Source organism: Pieris brassicae, chromosome 8 (assembly GCF_905147105.1).
Source record: "Pieris brassicae chromosome 8, ilPieBrab1.1, whole genome shotgun sequence".
In the NCBI taxonomy this organism is placed as follows: Eukaryota; Metazoa; Arthropoda; class Insecta; order Lepidoptera; family Pieridae; genus Pieris; species Pieris brassicae.
Genome location: NC_059672.1, coordinates 4,675,278 through 4,693,794, shown reverse-complemented (window position 1 = coordinate 4,693,794; position 18,517 = coordinate 4,675,278). Strand labels below are relative to the sequence as shown.

Sequence of the window (18,517 nt, the reverse complement as noted above, 5' to 3'; positions counted from 1 at the left end):
AAAAAAGAAATAAAAGTTGATATTAAATAATAACATATTTTTATTTATACATAAATTAACATTTGGTCATTTAGTCATTATATGACATTAGTTGAATTAAAACCATATATTTATCGCTCTCCTTTTAGTGTTGACTCACCTCGTTGTGGTGGTAGGTGTAGTAGGGGACATTGTACTCGTAAGGGTACATCTCTCCTTCATGGAATACGTTCACTTCCTCGAAGAACATGTTGGGTTGCTTGAAGTAAACAGAGTTGACAGGACGGTCAAGAGGGTAGCCCAAAGGCTTGTTGTCATTAGCGAATACCCTGATGGTTTCAACTTGCTTGTTGGCTGGTTGGTATGGGTAGGCGACAACGTAAATCCAGTAGGGGAAACCACCTTTTGTACCCTTAGGCAATAAGAGCCTCTGGGGGTATGCACCAGGCTTAACTGACATATCGCTGGGTACCTTACCCTCAGCAAGGTACTTCTCAACCATTTCTCTGACTGGGGTAGAGTCTTGCTTGGTGTAGTAGAAGTCAGTGGATTGACGTTCAATCTTGTTCTGTCCCTTGGTGAGTTTCTGCACGAACCAGTCCAATTCGACGAAGTTTTGCCAGTTCTCTTCCAAGTCGATGAGGTAACCTTTACCATCGTATTTGGGACCAAGGAAGATCTTGAATACGGCTTCTCCTTCAACATCAGATTTCACATCAACGCTCACGGTGAATGGCTTGTGGTTAAGACGGGGTTGGCGGACGACATAGTATGGCCATCTGCTGCTCTTCATCTCTTCCTTGCTGAAGTACACACCGTTGCTTACCTCAAAGTCATAGAAGTCGAAGTAAGTCACCAACTTCTCAACCTTAACATCGTTAATCTTAACTCCGACGTAGTGGAGAGCGTCTTGGGTGTATGGGGTCAATGATTTCTTGAACTCAATGAAGTATTTCAAGATTCTGCTGTAAAGCTGGTAGAAGACGGGGTCACGAAGAGATGTCTGGTAAAAACCAAGAGCGCTAGGAACGAAATCGTATCTGGAACAAGATTATTAACATCAGAAAACTTTGTTATTATCAATTATATGACAACGTATTACTATAATTGTAAAAACATGTAAGTTATTAAGTTATTTAAACCAAAATGAAAATAAAGTAGTATTTTTATCCCCTAATCCAGTTAGAATTAAAATTAATAAATATATAATTAGTAAAAACATTTTTGTACTTACTTGCCAGCATTTTCAGTGACGCCACTAAGTACGTGACGGGCAATAACCTCGTAGGAGTAGGGGTGGTTCCATGGTCCAACTTTGGTGAATATATCAGCGTTGCCTTGCCAGAAGTTTCCGACGAAGTTCACAGATTTGGAGTTGCGTAGGTCAACATCCTGGTTGAACTGTAAAAGATATTTGTATGTTAAAATCATGTAGTTTTTGTTGAAGTTAAAAACAATTTATTGACTTAATTATTAGTAAAAATAAAGTAAGTTAAACCATACGACATACAATATATCTTAAAGCTCGCCTCTTTTTAAGTATAGAATAAAAAGATACGTATATAGTTTTACTTACAGCCTTGAAGTGGCCTTGTTGCAGGAACTGGATGAAGCTCTGTTCGAAAGTGTTAAGAACTTGCATTTCCTTGACATGCTTTTCATAGGGGATCTGGTAGTAGCTGGGCCTTTGAGCGAAGTTGTAGTAGTACTTCATGAATGGTTTGTAACCAGCCTCAATCTGGTGATTCCATGAGTAGTCAGGGATTTCTCCAAGACCGCTGGACAGACGCTCCAAGTAGTAACGAGCCAAGAGTTGTTGGTAGAAGTTGTAGTAAACTTCTCCGCGGTGTTCCTTCAATAAGGGCTGAACTTCGCTTTCCATCCAGAAGGGGAAGAAAACGTGGAAGTAGTAGTAGTAAGAATTAAGGCCAATATCTTCAGTGAAGTAAGAGATCTTGTCTTCGCCATCAGCGTATACGTATCGGTCAGAGTAGTTAGCGTAGACGACGTAGCGGTTCTCCTCGTGAGATACACCGTATTCAGGGCCGAAGTCGTTGGTGTCGACTCCATTTTGCATCTTGATGCGGTGTACTCTGTACCAGACATCTTCATTGGTGAAAAGTTCAGGGTAGGTTTCGTATGGAGCAGGGAGGACGATGCCCTTAAGGTCGGGACGGTGGAGAACAGCGATGTAGCATGAGTAGAGGAATTGACCCTCGTTCATGTAGACACGGGCGAAGGAGGCGGTCTTGTAGAATACATCAAAGTCCTTAGCGTAGTACAAGACATGGAATAGAGCTACAGCCTCTTGCCTTGATCTGTCGTTGAAGACTGAGAATGGGATGTTTTTGGGTAGGAACCCAACCTTCCATAAGTTCAAGAACTCCTCAACGGCTTGTTTGTTCTGAGAAGAGAGAATTATGTGTTATATAAATCTATAGACAAAAAATTCATAAAAATAAACAATCATGAGCTAAGTAAGTTTTAGGGGGCTGTAATTGCAGTAAATTAATTTAAGGACTGTTGTTACGGTACTGTATGGGTTAGAAGTGTTTCACGTACGGTGTAGTCGCTGACGTGCTCCTCGATGTCGTAGTCCTTTCCGATTTTGTAGTATTCGGCTTCGGTGTTGACATGGCCAATGTAGTAGAACAGTTTGAGGATCTGTTGTTGCTTCGTAACGAAGTCTTGTTCAACTGAAATTATAATTTTAATATAAAATCTCTTTTGATTTAAAAACAAATAAACTAAAAAGTTGAGAACAATTATATTAACTAGAAAATAACATGAACACCTAAATGTATGGAGATTTTCCTTTGCGTTCATCTTTACAATTATGCTAATAAACTGCTGCTTCGAGTTTAATGCATTTTTAAATTGTATAATTTAAAAAAAAGTCTTATTTTTAGCTGCATTACTGGATCGACCAAAATTTATTATTTAAAATTAATTCAATATAATTAAAATGATGAGTAATATAAATAAAATTTAAATGTAATAAATTAAAAGAAATCAATGTTACATAAAAGTTATTGATTAAAGTCTTACCAGTCTTCAGTTTGCAGTCGACATTCTTAGGGGGAATCACAATGTTCCCGGCCAAAGCCAGGGCCACCAGGCTTGCTAGAACCAAGACAGTCTTCATTGTTGCCAGACCAAATGGTAACTGTGCCTTACTACTTTCTTACTGCAGTTTTTATACTAAATTAATGCACGTTATCACTATTGATAAGGTACAAATAATATTTGGGATTGTTCTTAATCTATGCCCTCTTGAGAGGTCAGGCGATTATGGGGGTGACCGTCAACACAGAGAAAGTACACATTAAACAATGGTTTTTAATAATACTTATTGATTAAGTGCAATCGAAAATATAATATATAATAACATATTAATTTTTGTACAAACGTACTGAGGCTTTTTTGTACTGTCACTTCATTAGTCCACACATTTTAATACGAATTAGTTACTTATTTAAATAAAGGGCAGTGATAACCTTTTTTTAAGCTTTATGATGAATTAACAGTTAACTTCCAATAAACGACTCTGAGTTCGATCGTGAGCCATACAAAATTATATCCAAATTTAAAAAGAAAATTCTATAACAAGTTACATTTTTAGCAGATATTCGAGTCCCCGAAACAAAGTCTAGAGAGACCTGTACATCATGGTACTCCGCTCTTCCAATGGTTTAATGAAATAGTAACTTAACAATAATTGAAGCCAAAATACTAAGTAATACTACTTAAGTATGTAATATACTATATTACACTTGAACTAGCAATTCAGTTTCTTAGTAGTTTAGTGAACAAATCCACTTACTTTTTAATTTTGAATAATAACTTAAGATAAATATTAATGACACTATTAAGTTTGTTGTTAGCTGACTAGATAGACAAGAAAATTGGCGGCAAACAAGGAACATTGCCCTTTCACAGTTTAAATATTCCACTTGTAAATGTTCATTAAAAGTTAAATATAAGTTTAAGTCGATACTTATGGCTAAGTTTAACTACCGTTTGCCAAAGTTATGAATCTTATGCTAAGTTAGAACGAATAGGGTAGAACTCAGCTACAAAAACCAGCCAAGGCCAGTATCATGGTTCACCATGGTTCCATCTTTATTTTGAACGGGGAACTAGAAGATTAATGATAACACTTTATTTGCAAGATAAGCTATATAATCAAGTAAAATTATAGTGGATGGGATTAAAGGATGGATGTTTTTTATTTATTAATATTAATTTTATGAAAGAAAACCATTTTTTAACCGGATTAAAGCTATTTGTATTGTTGTAAACTTATAATTATGTACATCATTTTTAAATTAAATTTTTCCGACGTCGCGTGCATGGTCACGTCATTAATTTTTGGTCATTAATTTTATGGCCTGGTAACGAGACCTTTAAGCCAGATGAAAATTGTCTTCGTACTAAAAGCATTTATTTAAATTATCTAATACTTATACTGATTGGCATACGAATACTTGACTATAGTTCATGCTGCCTAGGCTTTCCATAGATTGCGAATAGATCTAACATACGTCCTAATTGCGAATAAAAACTCATTTAATAATATTGTTTTCGATTATACAAGCATTTCTTGTCCATTTCTTAAATAATTTAGTAATCATCATGTCTCAATTAGATCTGTTTTAATTTTTTAAATAAATTGATAGATCGAAGAATAGATCACGAAGAGAAGCTCGTTGCGTTCTTTATTAAGTAATTATTCTAATTGTATTGATTTTTGTAACTATGTATCAAATAAAGAAATTCATATTTTCAGAGAAGCAGAATAAATAATTTATTTATTGAAAAATTATAATAATTATATTATTATTTCTTAAGTTTTCAAAACAAATGTTTTTACAAGCTCATTAATTAATTATAAAAAAAATGTTTTATCTCATATTTTATTTATTATTGGGTTGATAATATAGCATGAAAAGTAAATGACTTTGTCCTGTTAAAATATAAGGAGTTTCAACTGGTCGGGCTCCAATTCATGTTAATAAATTATATCATTTGAATAATTCATTATCTATATCACTACGATTCATGTGATTCGTGGCAGCCCCGACGTGTATGTTTTATTCACATTCTCTCGGTCTTGGCATCTTTTTCGTGATAAAAATAATGTAATAGACAAGTAGATGATCAGGATCCTGTGTCTAAGACACACCGTTGAGTCATAACCTCTCCAACGTACCAAGCAATTCTTAGGTGCATAGAAGGAAATGTCTACTGGTTCACGGGCAGGGTTCGAACCTTCAACCCCCACGGAGGAAGGTACCCCCAGGAATGAACGCCCACACTCTCAAGCCACTATACCACCACAGTTCTTAAGCATTATAAAATTAATTAATTATACAATTTGTAATAATACAAGGAGCAAACTATATTTATATATAATATAGTAACTAGGCAGTTCCTGGACTGATGATAAAGTTTTCATCGTTTTTTGTTTCTTTATTATTATCAATTATTTTCGATATATGTGAAGCACAGTATTCAATATATTTAATGCCTGCAGAGCAGCGTTGGCCTAGTGGCTTCAGCGTCCCATTCTCATCCCTGAGCTCGGAGGTTCGATCCCCGGTTGTGCAGTAGTGGGTTTTGTTTATATGTGCACATTTAACATTCGCTCGAACGGTGAAGGAAAACATCGTGAGGAAACCGGCTTGCATTAGAAAAAGTCGACGGCGTGCGTCAGGAACAGAAGGCTGATCACTTACTTGCCTATTAGATTAATAAATGATCATGAAACAGATACAGAAATCTGAGGCCCAGACCACAAAAAGTTGTAGCGCCATTGTTTTTTTTTTAATCTTGCAGTTGTAAAACAAACTTGAGGGGCAGAGAGTTACACTCTTTATTTGAGTGAAAAGTGACATTTTTTTTACGTTCATAAGTGTACATAATGTATTTATATGTTATGTTACCAATGTGAATAAATTATATTTCGAATTTCATCTACAGTTGATCCGCGGCAGCTTTTCTGGTCTACCCAAATTCTACCCATAGCTAAAACAGGCAAACCTTAAGACAGTTTTATTATACGAAAACATAGACATTACATATAAAATGTGTACTCATTATTCGTAAACAATAAATGAGTCCTAATTCTCTGTAACTAAAGTCGTCTCTTTCTGACAAACTGTGTTCACGCTGCGACAAAAAGAGACATAGCTAAAATAGTTCAATTTGACGGCAGAGTATTTTCTTGATTGAATATGTAAACAATTGTTGTTTGAAATCAAATAGAACGATAGAAGTAATTAGAAATTCCATATCAATAATAACTACAACAAATATTTGATTGACGTGGTCATCGGAATTTTTATGTAATTACTTGTTAGATACAAACAAGATTCTTAAACTTGTTTAAAAAAAATATTTTTTATTTTTTTTGTAAAGTAATTGTAGCTCTGAGCAGTGTTGGTCTATTTAGGTAAAGTTGCTTTTTACCCTGTGGTCGAAGATTTGAACTTCGGCTATGCATCAATAATTATTATTATTTACTTAAGATGCCATGTGGGACATGGTGTAATGGTTGCAGTTTGCAAACGTTGTGTATAACAAAAATCTTGGCGATTAAAGAGTGGCAGTGTTTAATGCCAGTTCTTCTCTTCCGTTCTACGCCCTTGATTTGAGAACTGGCAGTAAATGTAAAATTGCGTTCCATATATATTTATTTTTTGAAGATTTTTTTTTGATGGAGTTATGTGCATCCAAGATCCAAATGCAATATTAAAACCTGCATCGTTCTGAACCTAGATTGGTTGGTAACCCGTTGGTGACAGACCAAAGAATACACTGAAGATCTTCATGCTCTTGATTTGACTGGACAATTCAAATTTCTTTTTATATATTATTTTACAAAATAATATAATATAATGTCAATATGTTTCATTAGAAAACTACTGTGGTGACGGTGGTACATACTAGGCTGTATTAAAATTGCAAGTGTATTTCATGTTTGTACAGAACTTTTAAGTATATTTGGTTTGTAAAAAATAGGCAAATATTGCCATAATTTAATTCCGAATGAATACAAATTTTGACATGATCAATAATTTTAGTAAAAATGTTTTCGTTTGTGTACATAATAGTCTACCTTAGTACATAATAAAATTTCTAGGTCACCTGGAAGTCCGTATACTTTTTGAAGTTAATATATCAATAACAGATTGGGCTACAATGAAAAAATTAATTACAAACAAATTATTAAATATTGTGTTAAATTTCATCTATGTATATAAGTCTACAAGTTGTAAAGGGATCAAAACTAATAAATCAAAAGTCAATAATAGCTGTAGGGCGTTGTTTTTTTTAAATAACTATGATTTTCGCTGGACGCGCGATAAGAAATACCCATCAAAATTAGCGTACTCTATGAATCAGGAAACGCTTAACAAATTCCAGTATCGGACGTCGAAGCAAAATGGACAATTCCATCCATTCTATCTGGACGCCTAATTCTATAGAACCAGGTGCCAGTAGAGGTAATGCCAAACGATTCAAGAAAAGAGCGAACATTTCCCTGAAAGGCTGGCAACATACCCGCTAGCCCCCGGCGTTGCAGGTGTCCACGGGCGGCCGATATTTATTGAGTGACTCGTCTGCTTATTTGCCTTAACAGTATACCAATCAAGTAAAAGTTACCAAATAAGTAAAAGTTATTTAATGCCAACGTAATTTCATTTTTATAACATGATTTTTCCCATCTCCCTATTTTAGAGGACGTCATCATCTATATTATGTTGCACCAAATGTCATTAAATAATCTTAATAAAAGTATTGCTATGCAAAATTATCACTTTGAAGTCAAAGATCATTCACAGTTATAATAAAGGTGACTCCACCTTTATCGGACTTCGAATGTTCATGATGTTTATTAATAATAACAATGTGTGCGTGTACGTGTAACAACGTAAGAAATGAAACTTCTTTATGACCTTATTTTTCGAAAAATTATCTACTATATGCAACTTTACAGAAATTGATTAAATTAAGTTAGATTAGATAAAGTTTAACAAAAGGCTTTTATTATCATGGTTATGAATATAAATAATACCATTATTTAATTTTACCTTATTCTACTAAGCTTATTACAGAATTTCATTAATTGTAATAGAATGATTAGTATAATTGTTATTATATACTTTTGTTAATAATGGCTTCGAATCAACCGTGGTGGGGACAAGAAACCGGTTTCTTTCCATTTTGACCTTAGAGATATGTATCTTTTTCATCGAGTTAAAATAAACGAAGCAAATAACGAACTCGACGAGTTATTGTTTGTATGTTCAAGCAAAGCTCCTGTTTCCATGGACGAATCTGGAATATCGAGATGTCAAATGATTCCAATTATGCAGCCACTTGGTTTGATGAAATAAAAATTATAATTTCTACATAAAATTTTTTTTTGTATAATATTCATTCAAATATTGTATTTGAAATCTTAAACTCGGCATCGTGATTAGTTATTAACCCAATATAATATTGCTACATTTTTAAAAGGAGCTTGTTTTTGATATTTTTTTATTTCACGCTCATCTTTCACATGTCATGTTTATGACATGCCAGTTTCTTAACGATTCTCATACCATAACGATCTCAATGGGGAAGACCACTACAAACTTTTCCAGTAGAGGGCGCTGTATGTTTGTTCCATTCGGTTGATCGTCGAAAAATCTCCGTGTGTTTTATAGTGTTAAAACTTTTCTAACATATATTCTGCTTGAAGAATAGCAGATCTAAAGAATGAGTTGAAAAGCAGAGTTGCTTCGCGGCAGGGAAAGAAAGCGGATTTGGTAGCGGATTAGTTTATTATTAGTTTGTCGTTCTTCCCCAGCTACCAAGAAACTTATTACTACTAGAATATTACTTAAGATATAATATATGAATCATTTATTTCTTGTAACAGACTGGAGGCCTACGACAGTAATTTCAATTTTGAAAATATTATTAGTGGGCAAAACAGTCCGGAACCACAAATGGATTTACCAAATCATGAATTATTTAGAAATGTCAACAGTAATACAATACTGCCTCCTCTAATCAGGCAACATATACATTTATATTTTTCAAAGTAAGATTTCTCGCATTTATATACCTAGAAAAAGACTAATTTCAATTCAAAGCCATGTGTTGGTAGCAGTAGTAAGTTTATTGCTGTTTTATCACAACATTCATTAAATCATTTTATTATCCTAATGATACGTACCAGTTACCTAAGAAATTGTTTAAAAATCTGTAACGTTGCTGAGTACATAACCTAATATAAGTTGCTTTAAAATTAACTCTTCTCAATGCGTAAAATTTATCACAAAACGTAAAATATGCGAAGTTTTACGATGGAGTTTCACAGCTTCCTTGTAACAAATATATGGCGCCCTCTACACGGAACTATTTGACAGTAATCTTCCCCAATCTCTACCCTTTTACATAAACATATGTCTAAACAAAAATATAAAGGGTAAAACAATAGAAAAGCATAGCTTAAGCTGTTCTCTAAGATTAAATTATAGTTATGTCAGTTATAGTATTATGTCAATTATAGTGCTTGATTGGGTTTAATTCTAAAATTACAACTTCCTTTGGCACGCTATAGTTTTATCATCTAGTGGTGTCTATTAAAGCGCGGCTAAATCATAGATATGTTAATAATTACATACTTCTAGTTTTGCTAGTTAGACAATTGTACACTAGGTGGCGCTATTTTGCTGTACAAGTAACATTCATGCTCATTGTGAACTATAGATGGCGACACTACAAAAATGTAATACTGATATTTATAATCCAGTGTTGATAGTTTCTGTGATATATACTAGATGGCGTTTTACACAAGTTTTTCGTTATTAAAATGTTTTTATTGCCCGTAGAGGGCGTAACGTGTTTAAATATCCAAAGAATAAAAAAGTATAACATCATATTATTAAAAAAATATAACAATTCAAGGGGAAAAAGCGTAATTAAACTAAAAACTCAAATCATGTAATAATTTATTTTCGTCAATAACAAATCTTATACAACAAGAAATACATAAAATATATAATAATACATACGAGAAACAACATAAATACAATATACAGATACGCTAAAAACAGGAGAAAACAGATATGTTAAGTTTCAGAGTTGTATTACAATGTATTTTGAATTATACATTGGCACATTTCTTTTTTAATCTACAATTATTCCTCATATTTGTAGCTCTAAGTCCCTTCTCTCCAATATGTCCATCAAACTTAAATCCACTTACAAAAGCTATCAAAGCATTTTTCTATGAAGTTTGACATATTTGTCAGTGCTTAAGATTGATATACGAACTAAAATTCGGACTTAAAACGACAAACGTCCGCACGTTCATTTGTTTTGTATTATGCTTTGAATGGGGCTATTGCGTGAGATCTATATAGCTGAATATATGTATATGGGATCTTTATAATATAGGTTTATATATCTTTGGCAGCTTTAAGGGAACTGCATATAAATAATAGATTTTATGTTGGTAGAATGGTATAAAAATCTCTTATGAAGATCATTTACGAAATATATATAATAGGCCTACTTTATATGATATGTCTGTGGTTTGAAATACTAGTTTTAAGTCTATAAACAGACGCAGATAATGGTCAAAGATAAAATAGAATGAAAACTACTTTAGGAAATATTAAACCTGGCGGGGTTTTAACAATTTTTTCTTTGGGGCGTTGAATAAGCATGGAAAATATTTACCTCATTTCGTAGAATAAGGCTTAAGTTAAGTTGTTTAATTATAAATAAATAACAGTGTCTCTTTCTTGCAAGTAGCGTAAGTAAAGGATATGTTATTGCTATCCATGATATCTGTTAAATAAATCAATATAAATCAAATTATTGTGTAATCAGAATTGACTAATTGGCATGTCTACGAGTTAATTCTAGTCTAGTATTATAACAGTACACAAATGTTAGCTTGTCGGAGTTCTATATTTGAAATACCTGTCCTTGATTAGATAGAATAATGAATCTACGATTGCGTAAAACATTTCAATAAAATTTTCTTAAGTTAACTAATCAACGATTCCAGAAGAGCACTTTAAATTTAATATGTATTTACGTTTTTACTAAAAGCATGATTTACTGGGGTACAACAATTTCCGGGGTTGGTTTGTGATGTATAAGTACGTCGTGGACGTAGAAGTTGGTTAATGTTTCTACTTGGTACTGACGGAGAGGTCTGTCGAATGGGAAGCCAAGTGGGTAGGCTGTCATGCGTCTTGCTCCAGTTCCAATGCCAAAGGTTTGCTCAGGGTTCACACCCTGGCCATAAGGTGTCTCAGGAGCCACGTAGTCCGAAATATGCACAAATAAATTGAAAGGCATACCACCGACACGCCCTACAAAGTAATTATATATGTTTACACATTTTTTTCTACGGACCTGGTTACGATACCCTGAAGTAACCAAACGTTAGTTCGTTAGAGAAATTTCTGAAATATGCATTTGCTCCCATACCCGACTCAAGGGTGTCTACACAAATACGTCATTCATGAATGTGTTAAGAGAATTTAACACACACCGATAATGGCAATACTCATGGCTTATAATTACGTGAAAATATTATTAATTTATCTGCCAACTCACCCTTAGGCAACATCAGTCTACGTGGGTATCCAACGAAGAACTGCTTCGTGTCAATCACAAATTGACCTTTTCCTTGTAATGCATTAAGAGCCTTCAGGTAGACCTCGTAGCTGGAGTACCACTGGTCAATGGTGTACATATTTCCAGTAGACTCTCGTTTGATAACATGCTCTCCTACTGGCACTAAAATTGGTAATGGTATTAGCTGTTAAAAATGTTGGAATACCTAACAACTACACAGACACGAACAAACACCCAGTTGTAATTATGTTTTGTATAACCAGAAGAATATCTTTATACTGTACTATATTATATTTATGTTATTAAATTGACGTATGCATACCGTAATGCATCAGTGGATTTCGTAATTTACAACTGACAATTAAAATACAAAAAAATGCGAAATGATACAAAAAATTACGTAATTAAGATTTTCTTTAGAAATTTGAAATTATTTATTTTATACCATTTTAGTATACTGGAATTGATTGATATACTGTTAAGTAAATACAATAATTGTACCATGGAACCTATAAAGAAGTACCTACTCCCAGTGAAACAGATAAAAACCAATGAATTACGGTGCCTTTAGGCATTGTATTGAGTACAAAGTAATAAATACAGATACAATTTTTAGAACTAAATAAACATTTAAGTTCGTTTTAAAAAGATAAATCTTATTTGTTTATTTTGGAGTATTAGTCATGCTAGTGCAGTGCTTAGTTGTAGCCAAGAGAATTAAAAAAATACTAACATTGATAAACGAATTGATCCAACTGGAAGACGTTCTCTGTGTTCAGGTGTAGTGGTATCTCGTAGCCGTTGCTATCATATTTCGGTGCGAGGAAAAATCGTACGACCACCTTCTTGGCAACGTCGCTATTGACGTGTACTCTGACGGTGAAGATCTTGTTCGTGAGTTGTGGTTGTTGGACTAATACGCTGATCTCATCTTCTACCACCTTGCCTTATAAAAATTAACAAGAAATTTTATTTTATAATATTCCAAGAACATTTAATTTTTTTATTTAAAAATGGAATGTGTTTTTTACCGCGTTCTTATTTTGTACAATCTTGCTTTTAAATAATGTTTTTTTTTCAAATACTATCCGCTAAAAAGTTAATTATTGACGTTTATATTAGCTGCGTAACTTGTCATTTACTACTTAATATAGCAGATAAAATAAGTATTCCTAGCCAAACAAAAATTGTTTTAATACTGTCCGGTTCATTGCCTACGATACTTCGTTTTACATTAATATAGCTATGGAATTACTTAATAAATCTTACTTTCTCGTTCATTTAAGTACAATGCATTCGTCACATTCAGGTACTTATTCTCGAAGTAAGTGACGAGCTTGTCGGACTCCACTTTCTTGATGACAACTGTCGGGACTGACAGGATCTCGTCTGTGTGAGAAGGCAGATACGATGACCAGAGAGTGAAGAAGTTCAGCGCTCGCTTCCAGATCATATAGAAGGCTGGATCCCTCATGCAAGTCTGGTAGTTCTCGATAGCTGCTGGTATGAGGAGGGGGATATGCCTAGAAGTATGTATATTATTAGCCAATGTGTTGTAAAGCCCTGATTAAGCCTTTGAGCCATTCGAGGTGTAAGCATAGGAGGCTGTAAACTGCTGGTAGACTTTGAGTTAACTTCCTCATACCGCCAGTCTGCTAGGAACATAAAGGAACCCGAAGTGTGTATATTTTTTTGTAGTTACCCGAAAATTTTAAAAACGTTTCAAAAAAGTAAAATTATCGTAAGAGTGTCTACGAAACATTTTAATTTCAATTTATATCCAAACTAGTTTTTATTTTTATTTTTGCTGAATTGAATATTCTTACTGTTTGTGGAAGACATGTCCTTGAATGATGGAGTTTCCGAGGAGGCTCTTCCAGGTGTTAATAAGACTACCATAGAAATCTATGTTTGGTGAATCCACATTGCCTTCAATAATGTTGCCAAGAACATTTATCGCTTCAGGCGTTCTTAAATTTATCTTCTCCCCAGAACCCTACAATTAAGAGAGACCTAATTAAGAGAAGAGAATTAACCAATAAGTAAGGATTTTTTAATTATATTAATCTAATTGAAAATATTATCATATAGGGGGAGGCAGCAGGAGGCTCACTTGATGTTAAGTGATACCGTCGCCCATGGACACCCTCAATGCCAGAGAGCTCGCGAGTGCGTTGCCGGCCTTTTAAGAATTGGTTTTGCTGGACGGCGATAGATATTCATTAAAACATTCACCAGTTAATCGAAGTAGACGAACTTTATATTAAAAAAAAATATTTAATATTATTAAATGCGTATATGAATTAAAACTTACTGAAACCACATAGCCAAGTTCAATAGCATCTCTAATACGGCGTTCACATGTCTTTATTTTCTCAAGAAGCTCCGAATATTTGGGTTGATCAATACGAAGTTCATCTGGTCTTACAGGGAACGGAATACCATTTTGATAAACAAGTCCACTCGCAAATCCTTCTTCCACAAAATCAGAGCCAATCTCAGGAATTTCGCTCAAACCATTCGATAATCTTTCAAAATAGTATCGGTTGGTCAATTGTTTGTTGAAAAACCAGAAATATTCACCTCGATTATACTTCATTAGTGGGCCATTTTGACCGCTAAGCCAGAACGGCGATGTCAAGTGGTTATTGTAGTAAAGTGTGTTCAAGGCATAGTCTTGAGAGTAATAGAAAGTCGAAATATCGCTGTTACTAAGGTAGGGCCACACTGTTGTGTTCCATCGAATGACCATATTGTCCTCCCATGTATAGGTTTGAGGGTAATGATCAACCAAACGTTTACCGTGTGTGTTGACCCTATGCGCAATGTTCATGACTTCAGCGTTATGGTAGTACGACGGGAAGACTTCATACAAAGGTGGGACAATTATTCCTTGCGTTTCTGGATGGTGCACAGTAGCTGCAGCCATGACATAGACAAAAAGCCCTTCATTAACTATATCTCGGAGGTGGACAGCTGTATTGTAAAAGGTTTGGTAATCCTTTGAGGATTGGAGTACGTTGAATAATGTGACCGCTTCAAATTGGTGACTGGGATCCAGGATAAGGAATGGCACCGATCGTGGTAGTAGCATGCCATAATCGATGAGATTTGAGTACAATTTTATTGCGGTGACATTCTGTAAAAGAGATTAATATTATATCAGATAGAAAACATAGTTATTTCAAATTCCAACACATTTTCAAATTACTGTCTTATTGGATTTTCTCATACAAAAAAAACATTAAATATATTAACAAATTTAAATAGCTGTAAAACTTACACTGTATTTATCGATATTATTTGTTAAAGACCACGACTGCGCAATGGCTTTCAGTTTGGGTTCTTGAAGGGGTTCATTTATATGAAAATATAAGGACAAAAGGTCAACTTGTTTTTGTAGGAATGTAGCATCCACTGCAATAAATAAGACAATTTGTTGATTACATTATTATTACATTATTACAATTAAAGTGTTATCAATGTTTACTCGTCATAATACTGATTATTAAACGGTTTAATTTTTAAACCAAACATGACCTTTGTTATATTTAGCGCAATTTTCTCACTGTAGTTTCGTAGCTTGCTTGAAAGAACAATCACCATACACGTTAATAAATTTGTTTCATTACAAATTACAAAAGGGAGTGTTTTCTGTTATATTAATATATGAGTTGATATACAGTCGAAGTCTAAATAAACTCCTAGTTAATGTGCCTATTTGTTGTGTTCGTTTGTAAAATATGTGACGTTCCATACGATACAAAGAAAACAGTTATTAGCAAAAAATTACTTTAGTAAAATTACTTCGTGTATTAGTTCTCAATTTTAGACTACCAAAAAATTTAAAAGTAAACTCTGTTGAAGTTATCTTGTCTTCGATACAAAAGTATAATTAGAAAAAATACTATCCAGATAAATAGTAGTTATCTAATAGTTAGATAAAATAAGTTTTACGGGTGAGTGAGCTAACCATGAGAAAATAAGGTCTTTTACCAAATGAATCTATGCGGCAATTAACTTGGCAAGTACCATTCAGTGAGCAGAAGTTCTTCTACAAAGCGCATGCGCAAATTTTCTGCCCAAGTTACGAGTAGAGTCTAATAAAATAATACTTGTCTATCAGTAAAAAGCACAACAACTCACGACAAGCTCGGTTGTCCTTGATGACCGGCAAAAAAGCTTCGATTAACGCAGTATATCAAAAGTTACTGATAAAATATTAATTTGTGATCTACATATATATAAATTGATACCTATATATCACAAAGTAAAAATATTTGTTTTGTTCTTTTTAACTTACCTATTTTAGGTGGAGTGGCATTATTCTCGACGAGGTTGGCCGCCACGCCTGCGAGCAGGCAAGCACACAACACTAACCGATTCATATTAAAGAATTGTATATCCAAAACCTAGAAAGTCTTTTATACTCACCAATTATCTTAGGGTCATGTCAATATACATTATAGATTACATTATTCGATAACTTTCTAGATTTTTTAATGAGAATGCACATTACAACTTTAGTAAATCACCAGACACGGTATGTCTCATATTAATGTGTAACCGTATATTGGTCCCAGATTGAAATAATGAAATTTTCATGCAAACATAAAAGTGCAAGAACATCACTTTAGTCATAATAATAAGCCTAGCCCCAGCTGTAAGTTGCTGTTACCAGCAACGCTAATTTACCATGTATTTATTTACTTCGTTGCAGTAATACATAAATATAGAACAATCAAAATAGTTATAGAAAAGGGAAGGCAACTGGCGGCTTTATTACTTTCGAGCGATCTCTTCCAAGCAACCGCTGCAAGGAATAGTTTAAAAAGTGACCGCAAGAAGTGCAAAAGGATATAAGATTTGTAACCAGAACGAACAATTTTAAATTAGGGACAATTAATAACTATATTTTATAGACATTTCTACTTGTTTATTTCCTCTTTGAATTTACGAAGTACCGGTTTTGAGGCCATGTTCTATATGGGATTCTAGCGACTTGATTATTAATCTGATGATCAGTATTATCTGCAAGTCGATTATTAAAGATATTCCTTTTAAGTTTCCTCATGATGTTTACCTCCATTGTAAAAGAAACTGCCGTTGTGTCATGCACCACCTTAGCCTTCCTAAAACTCTTATGCTCCCCCTATATAATATACATAATTTATTTATAAAAAAAAATGTTCACATAAGCACTTTAAATGATACGGTTTAGATAGAAATCACTAGGAATTTATTAACTGAAATATTGCTGTTATAGACCTTATCCACGGGCGTACTAACACAAATAATTAGATAAAGCCTTGAATTGATTTAATAACAAACTGATTGAAACTCTTGTGATCACAGAACATGTATATCAAATCCATTAATTCACAAAATCCAGCTCGGCGTCTTAATTTTTTAAAATACTCTCAATATATTATAATAACTGGCACAATCTACCTCCACTGTCTTTCTTTAAAATATTGAATTATCTCTAAATGAAACATTACACTAGCAAGATTTTTATACCGAGCTAGAAGCATACGATGTAGATTTTACTATAATAACTATTTTTCTATTTTTCGACAAGGAACAATCCCTTGTCGAACTAGTTTTAAGCAAACAAAGGAATGCAGACTTGATTGTAATCCCTGTGAAAACATATAATATACATAAACCCGATAATAATCATAACATGAATCACAATCATTGTCGTTCACATTTATTTAAGTTGCAATAAAATAACACAAAACAATCGGTAAATAATTTCCAAGTTTTTGTCAGTGTTGAGGCTACCGATCGAAACATCATCAAGGAAATCAAATTATTTAACAATTATATATATGCAAAAAAAGTGAATCTAAACTTATAAGTTTTTGTTTGTATTTTTTTATATAGAACAGGAGGCAAACAGGCTCATCTGATGTTATGTGAAACCGCCGCCCATGGACACTCTTAATGCCAGAGGGCTCGCGTAAGCGTTGCCGGCGTTGTAATAAACTAGTAAGGTATATGAGATACTTAGTAAACATTTTTACTTGCTTTGCATAAAATGCAAAACTCTGAAAGTTCTGAAATGTAGAACTAGAGTTCTGAATGTTTAAACCTTGCTTACCATAAATTGGGTTTAAAACATGTTTGCGATATTACACAGATACGGTACTATATATATATTTAAACCATATTTTTAAAAAGCCGGTAACGTAACCTTTTTTAGTTCATTCGACTTAGCCACGTTCATTATCTATTTTTTAAGGTCAACCATCGGCTCAGTGGTAAAACCTATTAATTAATCGAGAAGCGCATTAAAATCTGTAAAAGGTTCACTTCTGTGACAAGATCCAATATATCACTTGCGCGGGCGCACGTCCCAAGTTTTGACGTATGAGTTATTTATTGGCTAAAAAAATAAATTACCGGATTGGCCGCACATTTGTTGTGGCCAAGGTGCCTGATTCGGGTGCTTCGGCAAAAAACGAAGGCCTCAGGCTTCGCATTAACTGGCTGCGCCCGCGCATCTTATACACTGCGATAGTTTATGACAAATTAGATCACTCTGACCTAATTATAACACGAAATACATTTGAAATATCATTTTTCTCGGGTTGTCTAAATCTGTCATAGTTGTCAACTGACGCCTTATCACTTCTGTGGCTTGTTAACAAACACACAGTCGCATTTAGGGCGAAATTATTAGTATAGGAATCATAATTTTATTAATAATCATTATTACAATCCCTTACCAATTCTTAAAAGGCCGACAACGCACTTAGAACCCCTCTGGCAATGTGAATGCCCATTGTCGGCGGTATCAGTTAACATCAGGTGAGCCTCGTGCTTGTTTGCATCCTGCTGTATAGAAAAAACCCTGCAGTACCTACCAAAAATGTGT

General features: G+C 33.9%; 2 protein-coding genes across 2 annotated transcripts; both read right to left on the bottom strand.

Annotated features, from left to right (window-relative positions):
• Positions 1–22: 22 nt before the first annotated feature.
• On the bottom strand, positions 23–3,150 carry LOC123713238 (arylphorin subunit alpha-like). Its single transcript, XM_045666818.1, has 5 exons — positions 3,028–3,150; positions 2,542–2,675; positions 1,556–2,383; positions 1,214–1,380; positions 23–1,019 (listed from the first exon to the last, which is right to left on the bottom strand). Exons 1-5 carry the CDS (start codon positions 3,122–3,124, stop codon positions 125–127), a joined length of 2,121 nt encoding a protein of 706 aa, XP_045522774.1. The 5' UTR covers positions 3,125–3,150; the 3' UTR covers positions 23–124.
• Positions 3,151–10,764: 7,614 nt separating this feature from the next.
• Positions 10,765–16,022, bottom strand: LOC123713293 (acidic juvenile hormone-suppressible protein 1-like). The gene is made up of 8 exons (XM_045666896.1): positions 15,938–16,022; positions 14,918–15,051; positions 13,949–14,773; positions 13,461–13,630; positions 12,904–13,157; positions 12,368–12,580; positions 11,614–11,796; positions 10,765–11,366 (listed from the first exon to the last, which is right to left on the bottom strand). The coding sequence occupies exons 1-8, from the start codon at positions 16,020–16,022 to the stop codon at positions 11,107–11,109; spliced, it is 2,124 nt and encodes a 707-aa protein (XP_045522852.1). The 3' UTR covers positions 10,765–11,106.
• Positions 16,023–18,517: the final 2,495 nt, after the last annotated feature.

What these genes read in the sequence shown, in the direction of transcription:
- LOC123713238 (XM_045666818.1), bottom strand. Translation starts at nt 3,124, where the DNA reads ATGAAGACTGTCTTGGTTCTAGCAAGCCTGGTGGCCCTGGCTTTGGCC. An exon ending in AGCACGTCAGCGACTACACC is followed by an intron (nt 2,384 to 2,541) that starts GTACGTGAAACA and finishes CTCTCTTCTCAG; the next exon opens with AACAAACAAGCCGTTGAGGA. An exon ending in GTCACTGAAAATGCTGGCAA is followed by an intron (nt 1,020 to 1,213) that starts GTAAGTACAAAA and finishes ATCTTGTTCCAG; the next exon opens with ATACGATTTCGTTCCTAGCG.
- LOC123713293 (XM_045666896.1), bottom strand. Translation starts at nt 16,022, where the DNA reads ATGAATCGGTTAGTGTTGTGTGCTTGCCTGCTCGCAGGCGTGGCGGCC. An exon ending in GTACTTAAATGAACGAGAAA is followed by an intron (nt 12,581 to 12,903) that starts GTAAGATTTATT and finishes AATTTTTATAAG; the next exon opens with GCAAGGTGGTAGAAGATGAG. An exon ending in GGATCAATTCGTTTATCAAT is followed by an intron (nt 11,797 to 12,367) that starts GTTAGTATTTTT and finishes TACCAATTTTAG; the next exon opens with TGCCAGTAGGAGAGCATGTT.